The sequence below is a fragment of the Opisthocomus hoazin genome, chromosome 11, assembly GCF_030867145.1.
Source record: "Opisthocomus hoazin isolate bOpiHoa1 chromosome 11, bOpiHoa1.hap1, whole genome shotgun sequence".
Classification (NCBI taxonomy): Eukaryota; Metazoa; Chordata; class Aves; order Opisthocomiformes; family Opisthocomidae; genus Opisthocomus; species Opisthocomus hoazin.
Genome location: NC_134424.1, coordinates 7,802,063 through 7,828,641, shown reverse-complemented (window position 1 = coordinate 7,828,641; position 26,579 = coordinate 7,802,063). Strand labels below are relative to the sequence as shown.

The 26,579-nt window shown below is 44.0% G+C and overlaps 1 protein-coding gene across 22 annotated transcripts in view; it reads right to left on the bottom strand.

Annotated features, from left to right (window-relative positions):
* The window catches only part of MAGI1 (membrane associated guanylate kinase, WW and PDZ domain containing 1), a 357,879-nt gene that overhangs the window by 39,224 nt on the left and 292,076 nt on the right, over positions 1-26,579 (bottom strand). For 16 of the 22 annotated variants that reach the window (XM_075433225.1, XM_075433229.1, XM_075433230.1 and 13 more), the window contains 6 exons: positions 25,630-25,687; positions 22,919-23,007; positions 21,788-21,880; positions 18,073-18,255; positions 16,377-16,997; positions 447-478 (listed from right to left, as the gene is read on the bottom strand). In XM_075433225.1, coding sequence (XP_075289340.1) covers positions 447-478; positions 16,377-16,997; positions 18,073-18,255; positions 21,788-21,880; positions 22,919-23,007; positions 25,630-25,687 — 1,076 coding nt within the window. The remainder of the gene's footprint in view (positions 1-446; positions 479-16,376; positions 16,998-18,072; positions 18,256-21,787; positions 21,881-22,918; positions 23,008-25,629; positions 25,688-26,579) is intronic. The other 6 variants (XM_075433235.1, XM_075433236.1, XM_075433237.1 and 3 more) reach the window with 1 other exon arrangement.

Below are 26,579 nucleotides of genomic sequence, written 5' to 3'. Positions count from 1 at the left end.
TGCTCTGTCTCTCTCGACAAGGTGCATGCTTTCCCATTCTGTTAATAATTCAGCCGAGGGTACTCGAGAAAACTCAGGGAGTTAATGGAAAAGGTTGGTGCCTATGAGCACCCGATAGGAATTGCTATCTGGCATGAAGGTGGAGCCTCCCATCTTTCCAAAAGGAAACAATAGCTTTTTTTTTTTTTGCTAAGTTAAATGACAGAGAAGCTGATCTGTCAGGGAAGAGGATCTGTAAACCTGAGGCTTTATTTGCAAACAAGTCCCCCTTCCGTACTGCATTCCCTGTTCACCTCCCCATGCAGCAGGAGCCGTGCAAGGCAATCATGGTTGCAACAGAAATACAACTTCAAACAACCGAGACCCACAAAGAAAAAGAGCCGAACTCATGCCTTTCTCCTTCAAAGCAGACAAACAGACAAAAATAGTAGCTGAAAAGTGCTTACCGACTTTGGGCTCTTCTTTGGGACCGGCAGTCCTGAAAAATGGCAACAAGGGAAAAATCAACATTAGCATCTAAACGTTACCTTCCCCTACAGAAAAATCCCTAGGTGTATCATCCGAACGTAGCCATCTGCAGAGTTATGTCAGCTTTCGCTCTCGCATCGGAGTTACCAGTCTGTTCATATCGAATCAAAGCAGAGGGAGAGGGAGAGCGAGCGAGAGACGGGAGCGGGGGGAGAGCTCTATCTGCATTAGCTATGCTGACTTGTGCTGCAGAGCCGGGAGGCTGGGAGAGAAACCCACAGCCCTCAGCGGTCGCCGAAACCCAGCGCCTGGGCAGAATCTCAAACGCTCCCCTAGATTAGGGGAGACTTCGCTTACAATTAAGCCCAGGCTATTTCCTTTTGACGCCATCGGCTCGGCGATTTTATCGGACCAATCGCGGCGGCGCGGGGGGAACAGGTTGATTTTTTAAAAAGTGTTTCTCTAGAAATGGATTTTTCAAAGGAAAATGCGCGTCAGCTGGAGCTGGGAGGCACAGGCTGGGCAAAGGAAAACAAAAGCTTGCGGAAGAATAAGCTTTTATCCCTAAAAACGTGCAAGTTTCTGAGAAAACACGCATTTTCCTTCCTGTCTATCCTAGGTGGAAGTCTTTGAAGCCAGAGATTTTATCTGTTAGTTACAATTTCCAAGAGCTGTGGCTTGAAAACAGCACTGGAAACGTCCTGACCCTTGGGGGGATGCTAGGGAGCTTGGAAAGGGGAGGCTTGCACAGGTTGCCGTCGATGCAAAGGAAGAAGCGACTCGGAGGGCACAAGAGAAGGTTTTTTCAAGGACAATTTTGTCTTTTGGAGCATCCTCTCACTTGCCCTGTGATGGGCAAGAGAGCTCAAGTGGGATTTCTATCGATTGCTTCTGCGTGTAGTTCAATTCCCAGCAGCACAGGAGACACTTGGCCGGGGGATTTACCTGCAACGCAGGAAAAGCTCTTTCCTGGGCATTTTGCAAACCACCTTCCCTTTCCTCCGCTGTTGGAGGACAGGGAACTCCCCGTATTTTGCTCTGTGTGGCACTCCAGAAAACAAACATAAACCAAACCAGGAGATTACACTCCACGTTAAGTGCTCAGTAATTCAGATGTTTGAAATCTGCTTTTGTCTTTAGGATGTGATTTATGTGGCATTTATGCCGCATTATGTTTTGTACTTTATGCATTTTGTTTGTGCTAAAACCCATGCCCTCATCTAACTTTTACACAGGGAATAAAATAAGTGATGCAAGCGAATTACAAATCTGTCTAGGAAAAGGCTCATTTTAAGGTAATTTGGGAGATGTTAGTTCTAAATAGGGAAGATTCACAATTAAGAATGATAAACAGAGCTTGCTTTGCTGCCTGTTCACAGACTCGGATGCAAACTGTAATGAGTATTTGAAATCAGATATTTTCAGCTTTTGAGGAATATCTTTGCTCTGCGCGTCACTCTGAAGCATTCCCAGCCAATAGCTGATACCCCTCCAGGCACTGATCGATCGAGGGACTATGAAACATCACAACTGTTTGAACTAAACAATCAAGACCGCAGCTTCATTTCTGCTGACAGTGACTGTGTTTGTAAAATACACTTACAGAAGAAAGCACTAATAACATCCACGGCAAGTCACATTTTTAACAGGCATCATTTATCACAGAGATAAACACACAGATAGAGATTCTCCCTCTCTCTCTCTCCCCTTCCACATGCGTGCACACACGTTTACTCTCCCTTTCCGAGAGATGCTCTTTCCTATTAAATCAATAGGTAGAACAGATTCTGATGCACCCACGCACCCTTAACAGACCAACATGAGCCAGAAGAGGTATTACAGCTACTTACATGTTCACTGTAAAAAATAAAGCTGAGATGCAGCTAGGCTATTGGTCCAAAATGTACAGAAATCTGTTTATTCCATCACAAGCACTGAATGTTAACATTTACTAAGTATGAACTACCGAACGAACCTTTCCTTCAAAGTTTGTCATTAATTTTGGCTGCTCCATTCCAATATAGATGGAAAAGGGTTGAAAAATAATGGAAAACACATCAAGGCCACTGTTTGGCAGGTCCTTCAGAGGCCGATGAATCTTGCAGTGTTCACTGCTCTGTGCCAGACTTCACTGCAGAACAAGCAGTAATTGACTTTTTACCAAAATGAGTGACTGCAGAACACACTAACAAATGTTGGTAGTTTTTCACAGGACAAGCTTATACTCAGGGGAATAACCTGCCTGTACCTTTTCCTGTAAAAAATGTTATTTAATCACCTAATTAGAGTCTCATTTTAAAACTCCAGCTCTCGATGCAGCAAGCCAAATGAGCAAATGATAGGTATAACGTGTAGTTTTCATGCTCAGAGGATGGAATGGATATAGTATTTGACAGTGATGAACACAAAGTGCTTGAATAATCCCCAAATCCTGGGAGCACCACCAGCAAAAAAAAGGCTAAGCTTTTCTGAAAAGCTTCTGGCAAAAACCATTGCCCAAGCCTTTGAGTTTGGGGATGGTGACAACTATGAACTACAACATGCACCTTTTGATTACAGTAACGTGTCCCGTCACTGCCCAAGCCACTGCTCATGCCATGTCTTGCTTGGTATGCTCACCCTCCTGGCTGCCCGCTCTCTCCTGAAGCCTCACTGCAAGTTTTTCAGAGGTAAACGGGACAAGCATGGATTTAACACCCAGTTTGCATCTCTTGGGCACTGTCCAATTTTTTTGGGGTTGGAGTAATGGCATTCACATCCCTGGCTAAGAGAAGCCAAAAGGCTTGTCTGCTGCTCTGCCATCAGGTCCGATAATGGAATAGTAATAGCCTATATCGACACTGTTCGCAATGTAATTCCTCTGTGATTTAATGCCTATGGACAGCTCTCACTAGCACTTCAAATGCACCTTCTAATTTTGGGAGGTTTGGAGGTGCAGATTAGAGAAGGTGGCAGAGTCATGCAACTGAATGGGGCTGTTGTCATCACAGAGTTAATAGTGTTTTAAAACAAACGAGCACATCTGGTAAACAATGTCAATATGACCTAAAACCCCTTGAATGGGCTCATTGTAGCTACTTACTAAATGTGCCTGGAATTAAATTAATTAGAAAACACAAATTACTCCCCTCTAAATAACAATGTAATAAAGCAACTGCTTAATGAAAAATATCAGTGATCAGTGAGCAATCCACAAGCACAAAAAAAGGGATTGTAATCAAACTAAATTCAAAGACTCGTCAGCAAGGGAAGAAAGGCTTCGTACAAGGTTAGTCAAAAATGAGTCAGATGCAGGGATCTAAATTAAACTAATTATCACAGAGATTATTACATTTATCTTAACAAAAACCTCTCTCTTTTCTCCCCAGTCCTCCCTAAAGCTCTATGTACAGCTGGCTGCATCCATCTGCTCAACTACATTTTGTAACATAGGGGAAAAAATGCAAATCATTAAGCAAGTTTTGTACCATGACTTCAGCACTCTTAACGCCATTACCCATCAGGAGCAGTATTTCTGTTGTGTGACATTGTATTATGTTGTGAGTTATGCAGCCCATGAAGGCAGGCCACAACCCAGTTTATTTCATATTATTTGGCACGTGTTAGTTTTGCAGTCTTCTGCAGTAAAACTTTTGGAGTTCATGGAAGAACCCATGGGACAAAACTGTGACCCCAAGTGTTGCTGTTTCTAATACGCAGTGGTCCTCAATTTTTACAGAAACATCTTCTCAAATCTTTTGTCTTTATGCAATCGAAGTAACATAGGAAGACCACAACACATAGCAAATTCTGTTTTACTGAGCATATAGAGAATGCATTGTGTGACTACAAATCCATACCATAGCCTGGGCCTGATTCTGGAGAGAGCTCAGAAGGCCATAAATGCTCAAAAATTACCTACATAAACACCAGACACATCATGCCCTGTTCCACAGCCCTACATTTTAGAGACAGTGGATCAAAATGACCAGAATTTGAATCTTAAGGAAGATCTTTCTCTAGGCACCACAGGAGTCATCCAGTCAACCCATCCGAACAGGTCAGTTATATGAAGCCCAGCTGGTGTGAACACTTCTCCCTCCACCATAAAAAAAAAAAAAAAAAGATTATACATTTCAATGCAACTTCAACCGAAGTTGGAACAATTCAGTACCAGTTTGCACAATCCACTTGTAGGACCAAAGGTGCTTGAAATTGCTAAAAGCCAGTCTAGCCACCAGAGTATCATCTTATTTACTGCTTACAACATCTGGGGCTGCTGCTCAACATTTTTGAGTTTTGGGGTGTTTTTGCACAGGACAGAAAAGAAAAACTGTGTCTAAGGTCTTAACTCCTCATGACTGCTTAGCACTTCCAATCTGGACACCTTGTGGACTGTCCTCATCCAACAACAAAAAAACCCTACAGTGAGCCTGAGTGCAAAGGTCACCCATTCGGTTTCACCTTTGTGTCATCCACAGCCCAGAATGTACAACAGCTGATAATTAGCAGGAGATGAATAAAAACACAAGAAAAGAAAAGTTTCACACTGTGTCACAAAGCCAACATTTACAGAGAAAATGATCCTGCCTAGAAAAAAAAAAACCCTCCAAAACTCCAAGCTTTCTAAATAGTGCTGCTTACACCCTGCTGAATAAAAACCAAAGGCTGTATCAAAGAAAAGAGACACTTCGAAAGATGAGGGGTAAAGTACTGGAGTCAGGGGGTATACAACCGTATACCTGGCATCGCACATTGATCGCTGCTTTCTGTGTGCAAAACAAGGAACTAAATAATTAACACTAATGGCCATCAGTGCTGCTGGAGGGACAGACGACAGGAGGTTGGTGGTGAAAAAGCAATCCCCTTGACTCTCTTATAATCCTTTGCTGAAGAATTTTGAATAAAGGACAAATACTGTCTAAAAAAAAAATAAAAAAAAAATAATCACAGAACATGATCTTTTCCAGACTGAAGAAAGAATAAGAAAACATACCAGAATAATTTGCAGCAAGAGAGGCAAGCCTATGCAGGCATAAGGAGCACCATCAAGGAAAAAGTCCATACCTTGTCCCTGCCCAACTTTTCTGCTCACCATCGTGATTTGCATCACAAGAGTATCCCCTGCACTAGCAAAAAAATTAGCTATGCAATACAAGCTTTAAGCAAGAGAATAATTTACACTGCAGGAATATAGCCCTGCCATAAATCAAGTTCGGTAACTACCAAATGCAGTGAAAAATGCCACATTTCTAATGCTAATGTTCAGTGCTAATGCTAAGGAAGCGATGTTTTCAAGAGATCATCTCGGGCCTTATTAACCCATTGGCACTGGCAGAAAACATAATGAGGCATAGTATATTATTGCCATTAACAAGAATTTCAGTTCTAGATGATCTAAAGATGTTAAATTGTATTGGCTTCAATTACTCATTTTTGATCAGGATACTAAAGAATTCCTCATAATTGAAGTCTCTGTCATTTTCACAGCATCTCAAACCAGAACTGATTTTAGAAGCAATAAAGAAGATATAGGCTAATAAAGTGCTATTTAATTACTACAAAAATATAAATTTGACTATGTAGTAAGACACATACGGTAATGCCAAGACAGTAAGATAATAAAGATATTGAGAATTAGTGTGAAAATTACTCTATGGTTGAAAGCATGTCAGCAGTTCTTACATTTTTATTTTGAAGCTCATTAAACGAAAAATTTTTCCTAAGGCTCAAGCTGTTGGAGTCATATGCTTAGATTAAAATCTCTGTTAATATTTAAACAAATATGTACATAGACATTAAATTTCTGAAACCTCACGAATGATAAACACCAGAATTGGAAAGTAATTAGAAATTCCCATGTTCTTTTTGCATAGATACATGTGTGTGTGTGTATACATGTATTATATTCTTTTTTTCAGCAGCACCTCAAGGCCAATCCCATGTGCCACTCCAAGCTCAGCAGGGAGGACACTGGTAGAGGAGAAACCATATTTTGCTATTGTCACATCTGTATTTATCCTGCTCAGGGAGGGTGTTTCTCTTCAGACTTATCACAGCACTGTTACAAGGTGTAAATCCACACGCTCCAACCCGTGTGGCTTATGGCAGCTTCTCATATTTCATATTTGGAAAGCAGCCTGCACAAAGGGGATGCCTACAAACAGGGTCCTCTTGGCATTAGTTTGATGTTGCTATTAATAAATAATATAATTTAATAGCAAGCTAATATTTATAGAATGCTTAGCCAGATTCAGCCCTGGGGGGTGCACGTGCACGTGAAGCACGCTAAGGCAGAAAATCTTTACTAGAGGACAATGGATTTGCAGATGTTTTCACAAAACATGACTTTCTTTGATTTAAAATACAGTTTTCTATCAAAATAAATCAGTAACTCAAATATACTTCCAAGCAAGTAACTGTACATCTCCGAAACTAACCCTTAAGGATAAGGATGGAGTCCAGCCTTCTGGGGACTGATACTCACCTGCCACATCCTTACCAACACTACCTTCACGTGCCCCCGGGAACAGGGCCCTGACCTGCCCCAGCATCCTCAGCCAGCTGCATCATCTCCCTGAAGCTCAGGCTCCTCTACCACATCTGTCTGCTCTACAACACCTGCCAACTTCTCAAGTCCAATTCGTGGTACATTGCAGGTCTTCTGCCACCAAAGACACCGCTTTAACAGGGTCTTAAAGCTGGTATAGTCCTACTTACAATCACCGTCACAAAAATAAATCCACCTGACCAGGAAGAGATAAATATGAAAATGAATAAACATAAAACCCAATGCAGAATGGGGAAAAAAATTAAAGTCAGAATAGAAAGACTTAGAGACATGAGGATACATATTTAAAAACAATCTGTCTCAGAACAATACCATTGATTAATCCATTACAAAGCCATCCTTCTTCCTCAGTTTTGCCCACCTGCTATTGCATTTAACGACTCTCCAAATGTATTTAATTACAGCGATAAACAAAGACCTTTCTTCGATTTCTTATACCTCATTAATTCTGCTACGACTGGTTATTAGAATGCCAAATCAGGGCAGCAGCCACTGCATCTACCTGCAACGTGGCTGATAAATACTCATTATTTACAAGTACATGCACACCAAAACGCCGCACAGGCGGTGTGTTAGGGTAGGAGGGAAAACTGGGTGGAATAAACCTCTCCTTGCTGCACAGCTCCAAGTCTGCTCCATTTCCTGCTGCGCAAATCCCGATGAAGATGTGGGAGGCACATCTCCAGCTAAATCTGCCTTATCTAATGTGTAGTATTAGGTTCTGCTGTGCCACCTTGTGTTACTGCACATCACATTTGATATAAAACAACTCTGTGTGGGTTTGAGTTACTCCACTTATACCGCTTCAGCATTTAATACCAAAACCAAACCAAAACATGCGGGGCAAAAAAAAGCCAACTTTCAAAACCTCAAGCTAGGAAGAAAAAAAAGCCTTTAGGAAGAAATTCAGAGCTCTCATCTTTCATTTGCTAAGCAACCTTCCGTTTTGTTCTCATCTAAGAGCCTACTGCTTTCTGCAAGATAAGGCGGTTCATGCAATAAAACATCCCGACGGGAAGATTTCAGACGTTTTTTTCTGCCAGCATTCAGCAAACGCTTTGGTTTTCTTACTGATTTTACAGCAGATCTAGATTCCCTGCAACAGAAAGGCAGCCGTGTGCGAAACGTGCGCACCACCACTGTCATGCTGTCAGCATGCAAGGCTACGCAAAACTGAAATTATCTCATTATTCCAAATACGTTAATTGTTCACCTCCTTCATAATTAAAGTACAGGTTTCCTCCTGGCCTTAAAGCACGCTTCGTGAAATATCACAAAACTTTAGGAAATTATCTCAGCCCTTGAAATTAAGGCAAAATGTGGAACAAAATGCCAAGCAGTGAATCAGCAACTGTTCTATCTTATTATACCTTTCCAAGTGACTCTGGAGCTCAGATGACACACATATCTAGGGGACACAAGCTATGGCACAGATAGGCCACGCGGCCACAGAAATGCAGGGCAACTGATGTAAAACTAATGCTGACCCAAAAAGCAGATTTCACAGGCATCTCCTCGTCTGCTTACTCATTTCTAGCAGAGAATTAGTGCAAATGGAGTTAATGAAGGGTAGCTGAGGGGAAAACACTTGTGCCTGGAACAACTAACAGATTAGTGTCAGCACTTCGCATGCGTCACACCAGCACGAGCTGGAAATTCTGCAGGCAATTAAAATGTCCACATATCAGTGACACCGATTCTTCTTTATTATCTGAACTGTAATATTACAAAGCTGTTGTTTTTGGAGCCAGGTACTTGTGTGACAATGTGCTTTGTTTGGAGTTTCTTAGCGTCCCAGAGTTTAGAAAAGGCAATTGAATACGAATATTCAATAGGGGCTTGAAATAAAAAGACAGAAAGAACTACGATGTAGTATTTTTATGTCTGGAATTTTGGGAGTTTAACGTAGAATTTTTAAGCGCTTGGGCTTTTTGAGGCTGATATTTGAATTTGTTGCTTGCTACTTCAACTGCACGCCTTGCATTGAGAAACTCCAGCACGACCTGGTAATGCTAATTAATTAGTTCCTGCAAATGAACTATTTGTATGAACATTAGTAACGCAAATCAAACTATTTGGTGTCTGAACAAGCTGCTGACAATGACCCTTTGTGGCTGCAGGCATTTGCAGGCATCCAAAGCCTTGGTGAAACCCTGCTGCCTCCTGGAGTCTACTGGGAGCCTTGCCATGGGCGTCAGCAGCACCAAGAGTTCCCCCTTCCAAGTTTTGGTGAGCAGAGTTATCCCAAACCTTGCAAATTCACATCATCAAAAACAAATTGCTAATGTCACTAAGATTAACACCTGTAAAGTGCTTTGAAGGAGAAAAGCACTGCATAATACCCAAATATTACATTATTTATAAGACGACCTGATTTTAAATGTTAAGTTCGGCTTATTTTTATCACAAAGAGAAAACAAGTTCCTGCCAGCTTGCTTTACAAAACCAATTACCAGTGATCAGTGTATGGTGCCGCATAACAATACACAGCGTTGCCCCAAAACAGTGTATCTAACGCTCCGGAGCTGTTTAGAGGAAAATTAACTTGCACAGTGGATTGAAATACATGCACACAAGCAATTCCAGTAAGGGGTATGAACTTCAAATTTCTTATTAAAAATATCAACATGTGTAACATTTCCTTTATTTCATCTTTTCCTGGCTTGAACTGATGTTTATATCTGTTCCTTGATATAGTAGTATCAGAATCAGGCTGTAATGGAGTAGTAAATGTGACATCAAACTTGCTTTAAAGTTTAATCAGCTTTTTTTTTGGTCTTGTTAGAATATCATTCCGCTTAACAGAGAGAAAAGAATAACAAAAAGTGACTTGGTGGTGTGGAAAAAAAAGACGCAGCTACTAAAGATTCCCCCAGACCTGCTCCTTCCCTGCACAGAAGTCACAAGTTTTAGCAATGTATTTTTACTAGGATCACCTGTTTTCAGAAAATGGAAAAGTAACATTGCAAAACATTTTAAAAACCTTCCATTTCACTCCTAATGCAGTTTGTAGACCAACTTACAGACTTTAATGATCTGATTCCCTTCTTCCCAGGCAAATCTCTTTGAAGGAAATAGTAACAAAAATAAACAAGAGGAAACAATTCAAGACAGATTTCCAAATGCCAAATGAGATTCCCAATTTGTTCACGAAATCCATAACTTTGGAATTACAAAGTAATAACCCTGGAATACAAAGTAATGAACTTGAAAAATAAATCTTGGCATTACACATGGACATATATTTCTTTAAGCATACTATGACTCTGGTTTTTTAAATATAATTTACCAGCTGTTGAGGGGTGTCTATGAGCTACCAAAAATATCCCCCACTGGATGGTATTATTTGTACTACAATATCAGGTATTTTTCAGTGCACAGCCCCAAATAACCTACACTGAGTGACAAACTACTGAGAGATTCAACAAACAGGTTTGATGGGAGATACCCGAGTAGAAGGTACTAGGAGCTTTGGTAGCTGGTGGTGGTTGACAGAAGGTAAGGCAAGGGGAAAAAAAAGGATACTTGAAATGGGATTTTCCACAAAGGTAGAGGTCAGTTGAGCACACCAGATGGCAGAGAGGAATTAGATCTGCTCCTGCTCCAGGTGAGGGAAGAAGCTGCCACAACATGGCAGGCTGGGCAGTAGAGCAAGAAAACCAGCCATCAAGGTGGGACACATGGTGATCAGTACCGGCAGCTCTGTGCTCAGCGAGATGGGTTTCAAGGGGGTTGCTACGGATCCAACATGGGACAAAGACCTCAGTATAATGCTCTGCTCCCTCTGTGTTAGGAACTGAAAACACTTCTGGAAATGGTGAACTTTCCTTTCCTTTCCAGAAGCTTTGGCACAGATGAACACGCTCTGTGGTAACGGTCAGACGATTCCCAGGTTGTGATTTTTGTCCTAAATGCATTTTGGACTCACTTTTTCTCTAACTCAGCAGCTGCTGAGACAGTTTGAAATTTTCGGGCAGCTAGATGTCTAAGTGGCGTGACTTTCAACTTGCTCTTCACTGCGAGCCTAAAGGGCAAACAGAAGTGAGTGGCTTGTTCAAAAGAGTTCAAGTCTGCACTGAATAGCTGATTGCAACTCTAATTACCATGGTTTTACATCATTAGGGACAGCAACTGAAAAGGAGCTCTAATTCCAGCACTGTGAAATATTGCGCTTTCTTTTGTTTGTTTGGCTCTTGCCACTAAATGATCCATTTCCAACACTTCTGGTAAGGACAGGAAGGGAAAACTTCATTTCCAGGGGGGCAAAGAGGGTCTTGATAAACAAATATAAAGACAATACTTGTGCTTATAAAATTCAGACAGATCAATATTTGTGGTGGGGCAGAAAGGATGTAGTAGTGAGGAGACACCCTCTGCAACCTCCAGCGGTAACGGATATCACTCAGCTCAGATATTTAATGTTCAATGCTACTGCTCATTTATGCCTGAGCATTGTATTTTGACACTCTAGATCTCAAAGAGCAATCTAAATTCAATTACACTGTTATAATGTGCTTGCAATTAGAAGTTGTTATGATATATTGTTTGTAAAGTTTTCATACTATCTAAAGAATCTTGTAACTCACTCTATCCTGGCTGACGGGAGCCTGAAGCTGCAGTAAGCAGCATGAAGATATTCATCTCTATATTACTATTCAATGTTTCAATGGCATGGGCACAACATAAACAGAGAGAGGAAAAAAAATATGTTCTTCCATTTTAGGTCACAGAAAGAGCCTTGAAGTCCAGGGCAGTTGTCTCTAGCACACGTTTTCAGCATAAAAATGAGAAGTTAACTCCTCTCTGTGGGAAGTGTCGGAGGTTAATTACCCTCACATGCCCAAAGCATCACTGGAACAGCAAGGGAAGGTCCATCTAGTTAAGAAGACTGCATAGTTTTTTTGCTTTAGAGCTTTGTAATTTTGTTCCATTGCTGCAAATCTTTGCTGTAGTTATATGTATCACGAGGACCTTCTCTGGACCAAACGAGCAGGACTGTTGGCACAGACCTCTCCATGCTTCCACCTACCTCATTGCTCCCCACAAACACCTTCCATTCAATTGAACCATGAAAAGGGAATTTATTATGGACTGTGCTTTTATATGAAGGTAAGACTCAGGTGCCCACTGTCGGTCGATGTTGCATTGGTTCTTGTTATAATATACATTTAGTTTTGAAACTCTATCATATATTTTTCAGAAGACAGATTTCCATTCCCCAGGTTAATGTGAATTTGGCACTAGGGAAAGCTATTAGAAACTCCACTGATTTGCCCATGACATGTAAGTGCCATTTCACCTGCATGCTTTTACTTTGATCTGGAACAAAGTGGGAACATATCTTCAAGGGGATTACGTTTTATGCTATTTTCAACCTTTCAGTGAATACAGATGTTAGTGAGCACTAACTGTGAAAGTTCCCTTTGAAGGGAAACTGTCCATTCAAACCTGCATGAAAACTGCTTAGCTTAATTCTCGTACCTGAACACAAACTAATCACAGTATTTTTGTATGACTTGAACTGAAGACTGACCTAATAAAAAAACACGGGGGAAAAAAAAGGAAAAAATAATCCTCTCTCATCTGAGGTAATTCACAAAATACATCAATAAGACACACAAATGTTCTCACTGAAACAAATGTTAGATCTTAATGACTCCAAAAAATACAGCACACTAGTTTTATAGAATAGCTTGTTCTGAAACAGCCCCCCACCTGTCCCAGCATAGACACAACCCCCAGAATAAAAGTCCCTTGGGAAGCAGGGAAATTATTCTGACAAAATGTTGCTTTTGTTATGAATAGAATCTGTGCAGAATGGAGAGGTATTTGAGCATTGGTTATTTCAGTCGATTACTGTGCGTACACAAGACTTCAACGACAAATGGATTTCAAGTGGCAAACATTATTACGTTCTTTATTTTTTTTTTTGAGAAAAGTACTTTATGTACTTGGTAGGTACAAGGTTAAGAGAACCTTTTCAGCTGCAAATATTCAAAATAAAGACGTGCCTTTTGTGGCCTTATTAACAATAATTCTTTAAAAGAACTGAAATGTGTAATCACATTGTGCAGTGCAGGCACAAAAACCTACGCTTAATTCTGCATTTTGTAACCAGCAGCACTGGTTTACTTTCAGGTACTCAGCCCTTGAACAGTCCTGCTGCATTATCAAGCATCTCCTCTGCTGCTGCAGACACCAAATGCGCTGAGCTTCACTTTCAGGCAGGGAAGCCTTTTTGCCTCCTCCAGTGTGACTTCCAGGCTCTAATGGGTTGGCACTTTCTTCTTATTTCCAGTTTAAATTACTCACGGCTGAACAACACCCAGTTGTTCTTCAGCCAACTCGTTGTTTAAATATCTTCTATCTCTCCTACCTAATAGTTTGAGACAATAATTTTGTCCCCTCTGTCCAATTTGCTAAGCAAAAGCAGCTTTTCTGATCTGCTCTTGTGTACAGCCCGATTAGCAACTCTGCACCCTGCCTCCGCTCGGACTTCATCCTCTCTGAACCCCTCAGGTGTTGAAGTCCAAACCATGAGATAGCTCAGTGAGTTTTACCCAGCACTGCGAATAGGTGAAACAGGAAACCAACAGCAATAACACACTTAAGCCCCAGAGAGGGGAGGAGGAAGGGGAAAATAAAAAATTAAATCAGAACATAGCTAAGGCAAGTTTTGTACGGTGCCTCTGGAAAGCAAAATCTCAATGACCTGACATTGTCCCACTCTTCATGTATTTATCCCCCTGCCCCAATCTCGTAGGAGTCCTGCAAATGATCTTCAGATGACACGTGAGCAGCTGAGCACAGAGAGGGGGCATTTCGGCTTCCTCCTTCCTGAAATCACCCTTCTGCTCCGCACCCAAAGGCAACAGCAGGGCTCGCCCGCTCCCAGCAGCCGGCGCTTCCGCTGAACAGACTTTACAGTAAATGTTTTACAGGCTGCTCTCAGCAGCTGTGGGTTTGCTTTTTAACAATTAAACCTCGTTGTTGGGAGCGCACCAGCAGCTCGGAGCAGGCAGAGCTTTTCCTGTATATTACATACCTCTTTCTGATATTTTTCTGCCCGATTAGTAACCACTTCTGACAAATCCTTCCGATAGCTCTGAACACCAGCCTCAGCGTTACAGGGATGCTTCACGCCAAGCCTGACTGAACGCAAACATTAGGCTAACGCAAGGATGCCTGACAGCATCTGAGCATTTTCTTCACTGGACAGCAGAGGGAGGAGGAGGAAAGGACAACTGACAGTGAAGCGAAAGAAGAATTGCTTCAGGAGCCCTGAAGGAGCTTCTCTGGCGCTGGAGCCAAACGCATTGCTGTAATCGGACCAAAATGAATAGCGGCACCTTGTCTGGGGATGGTGCTTCTGAAAAAACACTTGGCAGGGGTAACACAAGGTAAAGTTACGGGAGAACAGACCCACGCGCAGCAGCACTGCGTGCTGGGTGCATTTTAGCCAGCTCCATCTTACAAGCTTTAAACTAACCTGACTCTTTTTGATTCCGGGGCTACTACTGTCTGTACTCTGCTTGGCTTCTGTGCCACAACTCGAGTGCCTTTCGGTCCAGCTTTCTTCTGGGTGTGAAGGAAAACGTGCTTCAGCGATTAACCGTGGATCCAGGGCCACCACAGTTTCCAAGTCCTGTGCCACAAGAGCGTGAAATTTGGAACTGCAAGTACTCTAGGCTCAGATGGAAATGTCAAGACCTTGAAGGAGGGAGGGAGGCGGTTCAAGCAGATTGATATGGTATCTACCTAGTAAGGTGATAGCAAATGCTCAACATGTGGTTAGTATCGATTAAATAAAAGAAAAAAGAGAGAGATTCAGCAAGATTATCAGGGAACTATTCACTATCTTATTAAAACTGTGCTTTTATTTCCTCATCAAATCTTTTCATTATGCCTTCAAGACATAAGGAGGATTATTACATGTCAGCCACAATTCAAATAATTAATGTATGGTGTTACCAGATAGATATGCTCTCTCCAGGAGGATTAATAATAGCTGCTATTTTTCTTCCAACCATAATTTCTCAATAATAAATATATTAATCATGAGAATGCAGTGCATTTTTTAAACCTCTCTAGTACTGAAATTCTTTAAGGAACTCACACTTTGAAAATTGAAGAATTCTTAAAACATTCTGTTCTCTACTTTTTAATTTACTATCAAAACACAAAAACACAGTAAGCATTTGGAAAGGAAGGAGTATAAGATAGACAGTGCTTTCTCCAGAGCTGCTATTAATTGCAGGATCAATGTCCTCAATTCCTAGCAATAGGTCTTTCAAAACAACAAAGCAGAGTTGCAAATTCAGCAAGCTAAAACGAACCGGCTTTTGTGGCTAACTTACTACAATCAAAACATTTTAGAAAAGGCACCAGAAAAGCACTTTTATACTGAACACTCCTCCCAGGGCTGGCTGGGGGCTGCATTCAGCACCTACTTGTCAGCCTAAAAGTGTCTCTGCAGCGTGCTCATCCCTGCGAGGTGCTGAGCCCCACGGTGCATGCTGCACCTCCACAACTGACTCGGACTTTCCCGGTGAGCTCCACATCAACTCTTCCTTCTAGTTTAAATCTGCAGGCTAAGAGCGTGCTACGTGTGGTGGGGTGCACCACCTCAGACTACTTTACACTTACTATGTGCGTGGGAGAGCATTCCTGTGGACGGCCTGGCCACACTGACAGGTAACCCACCGCCCGTGCTCCCACGTGTGCTGCAGACACACTGCCTGCAGGGTGCTTTTTGTATCTGCTGGTGGTCTCTCCGCAACGCACCCGAAAATGAGCTCAGCTCCGCATCGTGCAGCAAATAAACCTGTCCAGAAGTAACACTTCGGTTGCTTACAACTTGGAGACATTTAAATTCTCTCCTCCACTTCCAACTGTATCTAGGCGTAACACTTCCAAGTGAAAAGTCATTGGAGATCTGATTTTGAACACTGCAGATTACAGAACGTATTGCCAGACTCTTCCATCTCCCAAAACAGGTCAAGAAATGTCCATATTCTATTTTAAACACTTCTAAGTTTCATGAGCATGAGATCAGGGTTTGTTAGGTAAGTAAAGGTGTAGCCATACGTGTAACCATACCACCCTTTTGTGCATTACCATTAGACACGTGTAGTGCATGTGCACATGGGAACTAGATGCACGTTTCCCCCAGTGCAGCATCCAACAATACGTAATTTTAACCATCTGTGTGAATTGACAACTGCCCACCTGGGGCAGTTTCTACACCTCAGGACATAAAACTTTTTCTACAGAGAAGCTTAGGAAAGCAGGTCTTTCATTACATGCATTTTCTTTAAATTTCAGGAAGAAATAAATAAAAGCAGTTTTGAAGACCTACCTCCTCGCTGCACCAGCAACGTGACTTCGCTTCCCTTAGGACATTCAATCAGCATATCCACCACCTGGTTGTGAGTGAGGCTCTGCACATTCTTCTTGTTGACTTCGACTATAAGATCGCCTTCCTTCAGGCCGCGGCACCGCGGGCTGTCCACGATTTGCTTCACCCTTTGGCCGCCCCCACCGGGACTGTCTGCTATAGTAAACCCAAAGCCCATAGGCCCTTTGACTATATGCACAGTTATGAGTTCAGGTTGTGTTGCTATCGAAGACGCCAAAGAGACCGTGTCATTGGGGTAACCATGGGGTCCGTTGGAAGAGACCTCAGCCGGGCTGCTGGGTCTTGCTTCCTTTGTGCCATTTACTTTCCCTGTTTTACTACTGTGGCTCGCTGGGGAGTCGTAATTTTCCTGCCCGTTCACAATGATCGGTTCTTTGTCCAAAATTGCCACAGACGTAACCAGGCTCGTGTTGGGATCGTCGGGATCGAAGGGCAGGGGATAGCCTCGGCACAGTTCAAGATCCACGCTGGCACCGATGGGGATGGACTGGAAGATTTTCACAACTTGAGCGTGAGTGTGCCCCAGCACGCAGGTATCGTTCACGCTGACTATGACGTCCCCTGCAGAGGACACAGACACATTTACCAAACCCATGCGTTCTGTGCACCCCGGGAAGGTGAGGACTAGAGCCTGTGAGCTGGTCCACAGGTACCGCTCACCGGTAAATAGCAGCATTTAGGTACTTTGCAAGGAAAAGGAGCAGTGGGCAAGCAAGAACTATCTGTACACAGTCGATTCACTGCATAAAACCTTTATGTACATAAATGTTTTTGAAAGTGAAAATGGAATTGGCTCATGCAAAAATCTAATTAATTCAAAAGACGGTATATGGCCCATTTAACAGTTATTTTGAAGCCCAGCTCTCACTGTTACACACTGTGCCACCCTGACATATGACAGAAATAAAACTGAGAGCACATGAGAGCTGTAACAGTAGGCTCTCAAATACCAACTGCTCAGATATGGTGCCATGTGTCATGTCTCATACTTCGGCCTGAAATCAAGGTATCAATTAAGTTATGATTCATTTCTTAACATGGGCTGCAACACAGGGATGATTAACGTTGCGATGCTCCACCCGCAAGTGAGGACTCGTGACCTCAGGTGAATGCTAACCGGATTTCATCACGCTGGGCCTGATCTCTGGAAAAAAAAAAATGGGTCCTAGGCACCTCCACCCAGGGAAATGCAAACTAGCCCGCTCCTCCGCCCATTCCCTGGGGGTAGCTGTGGAGAGGGGAGGAGCAGCAGGGCAGATAGACAGAACACAGTGACGCAGCCCTGCAGAAATATGGCAGCCATTGCTGCGGCAGGGAGCAGTAACCCGCAGCCTGATGTGGGACCCTGCGACTGCTGGCTCCTCTCCACAGTCAGCACGGGGAGAGCAGCAGCTGGCAGAGCCCCAGCTGGATATTTTGACACCTGAGGTGAAATTCCAGCACATGAAGTGCCTCGCTATAAAATTCTGAATATATTCCTCAATGTTTCCCACTTCCCTGCTTGCTGATGGGAAAGCTGAATGCCTTTCCCCAAAAAGGAGATGAGGACTAAAATTCTTTGTGAACGGCACATAAAACCAGCTGCGAAAACATAACCCAAAGTGGTGGTTGTGATTTTGATGTAAAGCATCCCTACCTGTTTCCATTTTGCCATCCAGTGCTGCGGGGCCGTCAAGCACCAAACTTTTGATTTGGAGAAATTCATCCGGCTCATCCCCTCCGACGACGGTGAAGCCAAAACCCCTGCTGCTTTTCCTTAGCTTGGTGTGGATGAACTTCCCTTTCAACTCAGAAGGGTTTCGTGTAAAAAAAGGTTTTCCTGTGTAGGAAGTTTGGAAAATCTATAAACAGGCAGGCAAGAGAGTTTGATCTGTTTTTTCTCTTCCCCTCCCCGCTCTAACAAGTACATGGACAAACACAGCGGTGTGCTGGGACGGGACTGAACTTCGCTTCAGCATCTTCTCACCTCATCGCACTCCTCCTGTCTCCCTGGACCCCAATCATCCAGTAAAAAGAGTGAGCAAAGCCCCTAGAACCTGGTGCTTTGTTAGCTGTGGTTGTGCACACCAAAGACCCAAGGCTACAAAGGGGAAAACATGCGGCTTTCAGGAAATACATTAAAGCCGGCAGCGTTGGCTTAGATATATGTCTTATCTCTGTCCTGAGGTGGTTACATCCATCCCAGGAGGGATGGGACAGGGACCTCCTACAGAAGAAGGAGTCTGCAGCAAGAATATCTGCAGCAAGCAGCATCATTACGTTTTTACCACTTGACTTTCTCCCAACCCACTGAGCAAAAAGCAACTTCCGAGCTGTGGCAAGACACCGCGTAACCCCTTAGCATAACCCTCCCCCCCCTCCGCCCCACCGTCGCTACCACCCTGTGACCTCCTCCGGTGAAAAAGAGGAGGCCACTGATGTTGTTCTTCAGACACTGTTTGAAGTCTTTTCTACTTCCCTGGTGCTCCTTGCCTGTTGTAGATGAAACGCTGCCGTTGTGAAGCAGGGATCAAAGAGCGGCCCGGGACCAGAGCGGCTGTGCTGGAGGGCTGTCAGTGCTCTCTGGGAGCACGGTTAAGGGGGAACGAGGGGCTCCAAAGACAAAAGTGCATCCTTGCAAAGCACGTTGCACAGCCTCAGAGAAGGAATCACAGTTGCTGTACTTCACAGCGCCAACACTAAACACCTTTGCGCTTTTAATTGTTTTTAATGCTCAGAGGGGAGAAGACTGTGCCGCTAAGCCCTCTGGTGACAGCTCCAGGATCAGCAGCGTGCGGCGCAGCCAGCGGAGCTGGCGCACTGTCAAGAACTTCGGCGGCATCGCCGTGGGCCTCCGTTCAGAAAGGAGACCTTGAGGGAGAGTGAGGGGATCTGAGACTTGTAAGCCTTTGACTGGGGAAAAAAAAAGTATATCTGAAGATTATTCATGAGGGGGCAGTGTGAGGACTTGCAGCCTTCTGCCTTTGAAGGGTAGGTACAGGAACACGGCAATCCTGCACGTCGCGGGCAGAAGCTCTGCTCGGCACCCATTCTGCAAAAAAGCCCTGACCATCAAAGTGCAACCCAACATCTCAGGTAACAAACAGGCTGAGAGACAGCGTGCAGCGGGGCTTGGTCCTCTGCGGATTTCTAGTTCAAAAGACCAGCAGAACAAGCACAGCTTGCTGCCATCTGCCTACAAAGACTGGGTGAACTTGCCCTGTAGTAACAGGATGGCAGCACCACAGGCTATGTCCCAGCTACAGCACCTGGGAGGAGATCACATTTTAAATGAGAGTAAATACAAAACTCCAACTGGGAGAGCGGTGCCAGGGGCAAAAGGAGGGCTCCTTGTGCCCACATCCCCACCAGCAGTGCCATCAGTGGGAGAGACGGAAACCCCTGGGAATAGGGCAGGGCGACAGAGAAGCTGGAAACAGCTGCTGCAGATGGGGAGCGAGAGAAGAGGGAGCAGCACTGAGAAAGGAAGGAGCGAAAGAGAGGAGACACCAGCAGGTATCAGGACACGTCACTCAGAGTGGTGCTCAGACAGGCGAATGCTCTCCTGTAACGTTGCTGCAAAATTTCAGCAGCTGGCAGCCAGGAGTGGGTGGAGAGCTGAGCACGGCTCCTAATGTCATCCCCTGCGGGACGGGTCCTTTGCACTGCCATGCATGGACACTTGGGCAGCCCTCGCTCCAGCCTGACAGTGTAAAAGTGTGAAAGGCAGAGCTGGCATTCACAGATGTCTGCCTGAGGAAGACCAGCATTTTTGGGGCACTCTGCCGAGATGCCTAACCCGCAATGCCGGGTGGTCAGGGTACCATCCCCAGAGCTCCCACATTTTTCCTTGCTGAAAGTCTGGATTACTCCAACGTACTCTACTGTCCCTCGGGAACATGCTGAGAGCTTTGGATACTGTCAAATTTGACACGTCTGTTTTGGAAGGGCTGATCTGCTGCCAGCTGCAGCAGAGAGCACTCCCTGGCTCTTCCTGGCAGGAAAGGCAGCCCGGGACAGAAGCAAACGCCCCTGGCCTCACCATCGGAAGCCACAGCTGACCTGCAGAGCAAGGGAGCATCTCCCAGCTCCCGCGGCCAGCCTCACCCCGGCTGCTCCCAGCTCTGCCAGGATGACGTGCTCCAGCCTTATCCCCCCTCTCTGATCTTCCCCAGCCTCTGGTTCCTGCAGACCAGGGCAATGCCACTCGCTTGCTATGGAATTTAGCTGTAGCCAAAGATGAAGCCTACTTAGAACCACTTGTAACCAGAGAGCACTTGTACTGCAACAGGTCCAAGTGGAACTCTCTGCCCTCGCTGGCAACCTGATCTGGCAACGTTTCAGCTCATGCTGCAAATTCAGGAACGATTCATGTCCTGTCTGGTTAGTTATTTAAGAGAAGCGACTGGTCTGTGAGCAGCTGGCCATCCACAGACCACTGACACTAACAAATAAGGCTGTAATAGCCCAAAGTACTTGTACACACGTACGACTTCAAAGCAGGTCCACAGTATTTGGAGCTATCATCATTCCCTCCTCATGTAGCGCTTCCTAGAGGAGCTTCAACTCAGATTTGTCAGAAACAGGATATAATTTGCCCCTAATGTGTGGCCAAGGCGCTTGTGCCTCTTCACCTTCTGTTACTACAGAAAGTCAGATTCAGCATGGAGGCCTGGCAGCTCTGCCAAGCTCCCCAATTGGCAGAGGACCTCCCTCTTCTGGTGTTCCTCCAGCTCCTATCCCCTCTAAAATTTTCATCCAGATTCAAAGAACACAAAAGGAAAATACAGAGTCACAAGCCAGCCCCATTTCTGGCAATACTAGAACCTGGTTGATCAGATGTCACAAATGCAACCAAGACACTCAAGCTCTCCATAACCAAGGTCCTGCCAAACAGTGCCGACAACCTGTGCACATGACAGCTCCCAAACACATCGACCAGTTTCCAGGGCTCTTACACTACTATAACTTGAAACTCTGCCTGCCCATGAATGCAGACATGGGGTGACATTAGCTTTGGCTCACAAACTAAAACATGACCACGCTACTGCATGTCCTTGTCTTACTCACAGTGCAACACAGTGAGATTTTGTCCTTTTTGTTGGGAGGGAATGTTGACCTATGAGAACAGAAAGAAATCTCTGCGCCAGATCTTATTATAAGAGCCACATTCTAAACTCTGTAGAGTTTAGAAGGTGTAAAAGCCTAATACTTGCATAACCGTACAGCTCTGTAGAAAAGGGTGTCCTTTTATTTGCACTTGTATACGTGAACAGTTGCTGTTAAATCCCAGCAATGTTGCAACTCATTTTTTCACCATGCCTTTTCAAAGACTTGTTGCACTTTTACAGCTGGTTTAACAAGGTTGTTACCTTGCACTGGTGCTTCCCGAACTGCCTCTTGGTTGTTTGAAACATGGTTTGGAGCAGCGGGTGGTGGGAGAGATGGACACTCCTCTGTCCATTCTAGAGAGGGCAGAGAGGGAAATGTTACTTGTTTCACAACAGTACTATGAGTTCCTACGTGTACACACACTGGGAGCGTGGGGTTCAAGCAGACGAGACACGAGAAGCACGGCAAGAGAGGAAACAGAGTCACAGCGAGATGGAATAAAATGAATGGGATGTTCAAAACCAGTTTTGAAGGAGACTCTATGTCCAGGTCAACTGATCGGTCTGCTGGGACACCCTACTTCACACTCAAAGTCGGGACTTGATTCGCATTTAAGTGGTCTCCATATTTGTATGAAATCTGTTCCCCATGGCCCTTGTAGCATCAGTTCACCTTGTGGGAAAGGGAGCTGCAGGAGGAATTTTGAAGCCTGAGTTATCTTCCCCTTGAATAATGACTGTTGTGAAATAACTTGGTGTGAAATCTACAAAGGTACCAAAATAAACCCAAATGCCATAGCCCCTCACTGCAGTTGGGCTGCATTTAAACAAAAAAAAAACAAAAAAAAAGGAAAAAGGAATAAAGAAAGGAAAAAAAAAAGGAAAATTAAAAAAATAAAAATGTTTTGAAATAATGAAATTATTTCAGGTGTTTGAGCTTGACATCACCCAAAGGTCTTGGTTTAAGCAGTCTCTCATGCAGAGAGGTTTCTCTAGTGCACATGTAAAGGCCCACTCCTCATCCCCTTTAGCAGCCTGAGTCCCAGTGCAGACTAAAACAAAACCGGCTACAAACAACTTAATGGAGCAGATTAAAGAGGAAAAAGCATGTTCTAGGAAGCCTAGAAACTTTCCACAAAGGACATAAGCAGAAAAATCCTTCCCTCTTTACAGGGGTGAAAGCTACTATGTTAAAGTGGTTATGTGGTGTCGTTTTTTTTTTTTGGCTGCATCTTACATGAAGGGCATACACAACCTTTCCTACGCCCGTACTTTGCCTTTGAACGTTAAGGCCACAGCAGGAGGGACAAACACACTGGCACGGTGCTGCCAAGGCGAGGGAGGGCACACTCCCTGTGAGAACCCCAACCACCGCGCCCTGGCAGTGCCAACCTTCGGGCGGCTGTTGCTGTTGCTCAAGCTGTTTCTTCCTCTTCGCTTCAAGAACTGGGTTTTCATATTGTGTCTTCCGGTTGATGTGGCTGGAGATGAAAGGGAGCAATAAATTAGGAAACACTTTATGCGACAAGCAGGAATGATGGCCAGGCATGAAACTCCTCTGAGGAAAGGAGTAAAATACCAAATAAACCCAACAGCAGTGCATGTGGAGCGAGGCTCACCTAGTCGCGCCAAAAAGCATATTTAGGAAAACAAGCGGATTCCAGTATTGATATGATGTCTTGAGTAGGAATGGCTAATTCCTTCAAATACATTAAAGTAGTGATCTATCTATGAAAAATGAGATTAAAGCAGAAAAGGCGCTCTGTCTGATTGCGTTTTAAAAGACAGGCCTACATCATCCTTGCTTTAATCAGATTCCCGGAGGTGCAGTCATTTCCTGGCTCACCGAAGTTAAAAAAAGAACAAAACAAAACCCAACAACTAGTAACATCTGTCAGCTATCTGATAAATGCACACTATTAACAGGGTGTCTTGAAAATATCTACAGGGATGCAGGCTATGAGCTGAAAAGCGGGGCTCCGAATGGATCAAAACATCTCCAGAACTAGCCACCAGCAAATGCTCCCAGTGAAAAGCAGCATTTGGTGAAACTTCAGCTGTCCTCCTTGGACACATCTCTCTGTATGAGATGTTGAGAGCTAATACTTCTTACCAATCTCAGGAAAGGAACAGCCCAGTCCCAAATGTGGCGGACAAGCAACGCACTTCACAGAGAACTGACCATTTAATGAAACCCAAGGATGGCCACCAGCCACAGGGCGGTGGGGGCAGAGGTCTGGGGACTCTGTGGCTGTCAGATGCAGCTGAGATGAGCTGCTCATCAACTGCTCAATTCAATGGCAATTTTTCAGTAGTAATTTTGCTACAGCAGAGGAGCAGGTAGGCCTCAGAAAATTACATTAAAGCCCATCTTTGCATCCAAAGCAAAGTTTACCCACTAAGAACTTGCTGTCTTATTGTCTCTTGTCCCACACATCTTTATCAAAAACACCCCTGAATGAACAACCAATCACTTTTTCAAGTAATTACGATAGAAGCACTCTAGATAGAATTTTTTCTGCTAAAGATCAATATTAAATCACTGTAAAAATATTTAACTAATCAAACAAAAACAATGAGTTCTGTAGAAGATTGCCCATTTCGAGATATCTTCAGAAAGTTAAGAAAAAATGATAACTACTTTAAAAACGGTATGAACTTTTTCATCGTACAGTTGTTTCTCAACAAAAACTATTATGCAATAATACAATGCCTGAATTGGAAGGGATAGAGACAAATGCTCATATCATAACCAACTTGCTAGCTTATAGACACCAAGTAAAACAAACTTATGTTTAATTGTGGTTATTTTTCTATTCACTTTCATCACTAAGGAGTGCCACAAAACTAACGGGCATGTATACATAAAGTGACAGGAAAAAATGGTGGAAAGACTCTCTTGGCATGGCATTTAACAGCCAAAAAATATTTTTGATGTCTTTGGTAAATAAATGTCAAGGCTTAATTACACAGTTTGCTAACCTTGTTTCCCTAGGCACAGATGGTAGGGTCAGAAACGAGTCAAAGCAGACTGAAACCGTATTCCATGTCTATTCTGAGGGCTATCATAAGCCATCCTACTAGATGGGAGCATACACATAATTAAAAATTCATTTTATGGGGTCAGTGATGAAACAAAACTCAGATCTCTCATTTCCCAAGGGAGCGATCTGACATCTAGATAAAGAAGCTGTTCTAATTCTGGAGAGAGTCCCATTAAACCTGTAATTCTATTCACATCAACACAGCTTGATGCAAGAACCTCTGCTGGGGCTGTTTGGTCACACAGGCTCATCCATTCCTCCTTTTGAGAGTCTTCCGACTTGTAACTGAGTTGGAGGTCTGCTTTGCACACTCGTACTGTGATCACAGAATGGTTTGGATTGGAAGGGACATTATAGATCATCCAGCTCCAACCCTCCTGCCATGGGCAGGGACCCCTTCCACTGACCAGGTTGCTCAAAGCCCCATCCAGCCTGGCCTTGAGCACCTCCAGGGAGGGGGCATCCACAGCTTCTTTGGGCAACCTGTGCCAGTGCCTCACCACCCCTATAATAACGAATTTCTTCCTTATATCTAATCTAAATCTACTCTCTTTCAGTTTGAAGTCATTACCCCTTGTCCCATCACGCCATGCCCTGTAAAAAGTCCCTCTCCAGGTTTCTTGCAGGCTGCTTCAAGATACTGGAAGGCCACAATAAGGTCTCCCCAGAGCCTTCTCTTCTCCAGGCTGAACAGCCCCAACTCTCTCAGCCTTTCCTCCTATGAAAATTCCTCATCATAGCACTATACGAATGGGCTCAAGATCAGTTAATTGCAGACTTGTTAATGTTCACTGGGTAAAAGTACTTTGTGAGGTGCTGGGGCTCCTGCCCTGACCCAGGGGTGTTCCTGCCTCCCCTGAGTTCACCCCACCCCAGGGTGCTGCTGCCAGAGCCCACCAGAGGATGATGAACAGCAAGGCAGGGCTACAGCATCCTACAGTCTCCCCCAGCCAGTAAGGGGCCAGGGTCTTCTCCTCCGTACGAGATGCAAAAGCGGAGCACACAGAGCTCTGTGGAAGAAAGCCTACAGCCACGCCAGAACCGGAGAGCAGAACTTACTCTACATAGTAGACACCATATACGGGATCCTCAATTTTCTCCCAACCAGCAGGCAACTCTGGAAATAGAAAAAGCATTACTGAAGCCTCCAATGCAGTTTTTTTCTGAGCTCCTGCTCAGCGTGCAAAACTCACCAGTAGCTCAGAATTTGCTTCGAACACTTTTCAGAACGATCACAGCCTCCTTTTAAAGGCTGACATAGCACGGCTCCAGCATCGTAGCCTGTCCTACCAGTGCTGGGTTGGCAAATCAGTGGGAAGATGCCCATGCCAGTCAATTTTAGATTTGCTTTTTACATTAAATGAACAAATGATCAATAAATTTCCTTTCTGGGAGTGCCTCAAGTACCCTCTTGGTTTCACCCTCATGGGCAGAGTGGCCGTGGACAGAGGCACTGCAGTGGAAGTCGATGCAGGTGACAGGCCAGGGGCATATGAAGATGGGTGAGGTTATGGCAAGCAATTGCAGCACACTAACAGAGAGACCACTTTCATCTCCTGTACCAGGGCTGAGCCATTTATGCTCTCCGCTGCCGAAAAAAGGTTTTTTTGACTCCTTTCTCAGGGATTTACACTGTGTTGCTCAGCCGCAAGCCCAACACAAAAGCGTATCTTGAAACAGGACAAAGTGAATTTAGTGTAAACGCCTGGCATATGGAATCCACCCAAGTGGGGCTGGCACACACAGATGTATTTCACTGCATAGCACTTAATGTAAAAACACATATTGTCATAATCACATTCCTTTTTTAATTAGCATAATTAACAAAAAACAGTTCGGAAGATGAAATTAACATTTGGAAATATATCCACTTTTGTTCCTGTTGATTTTCTAGACTGCACATCATATCTTAACTATAATTAGTGAATGTAATCACTTCAGCATCCAACTGAGAGTTATTAAAGCTGTGTGTATTACTTAAGGGCCTGATCCTTGTCCCACTCATTTAA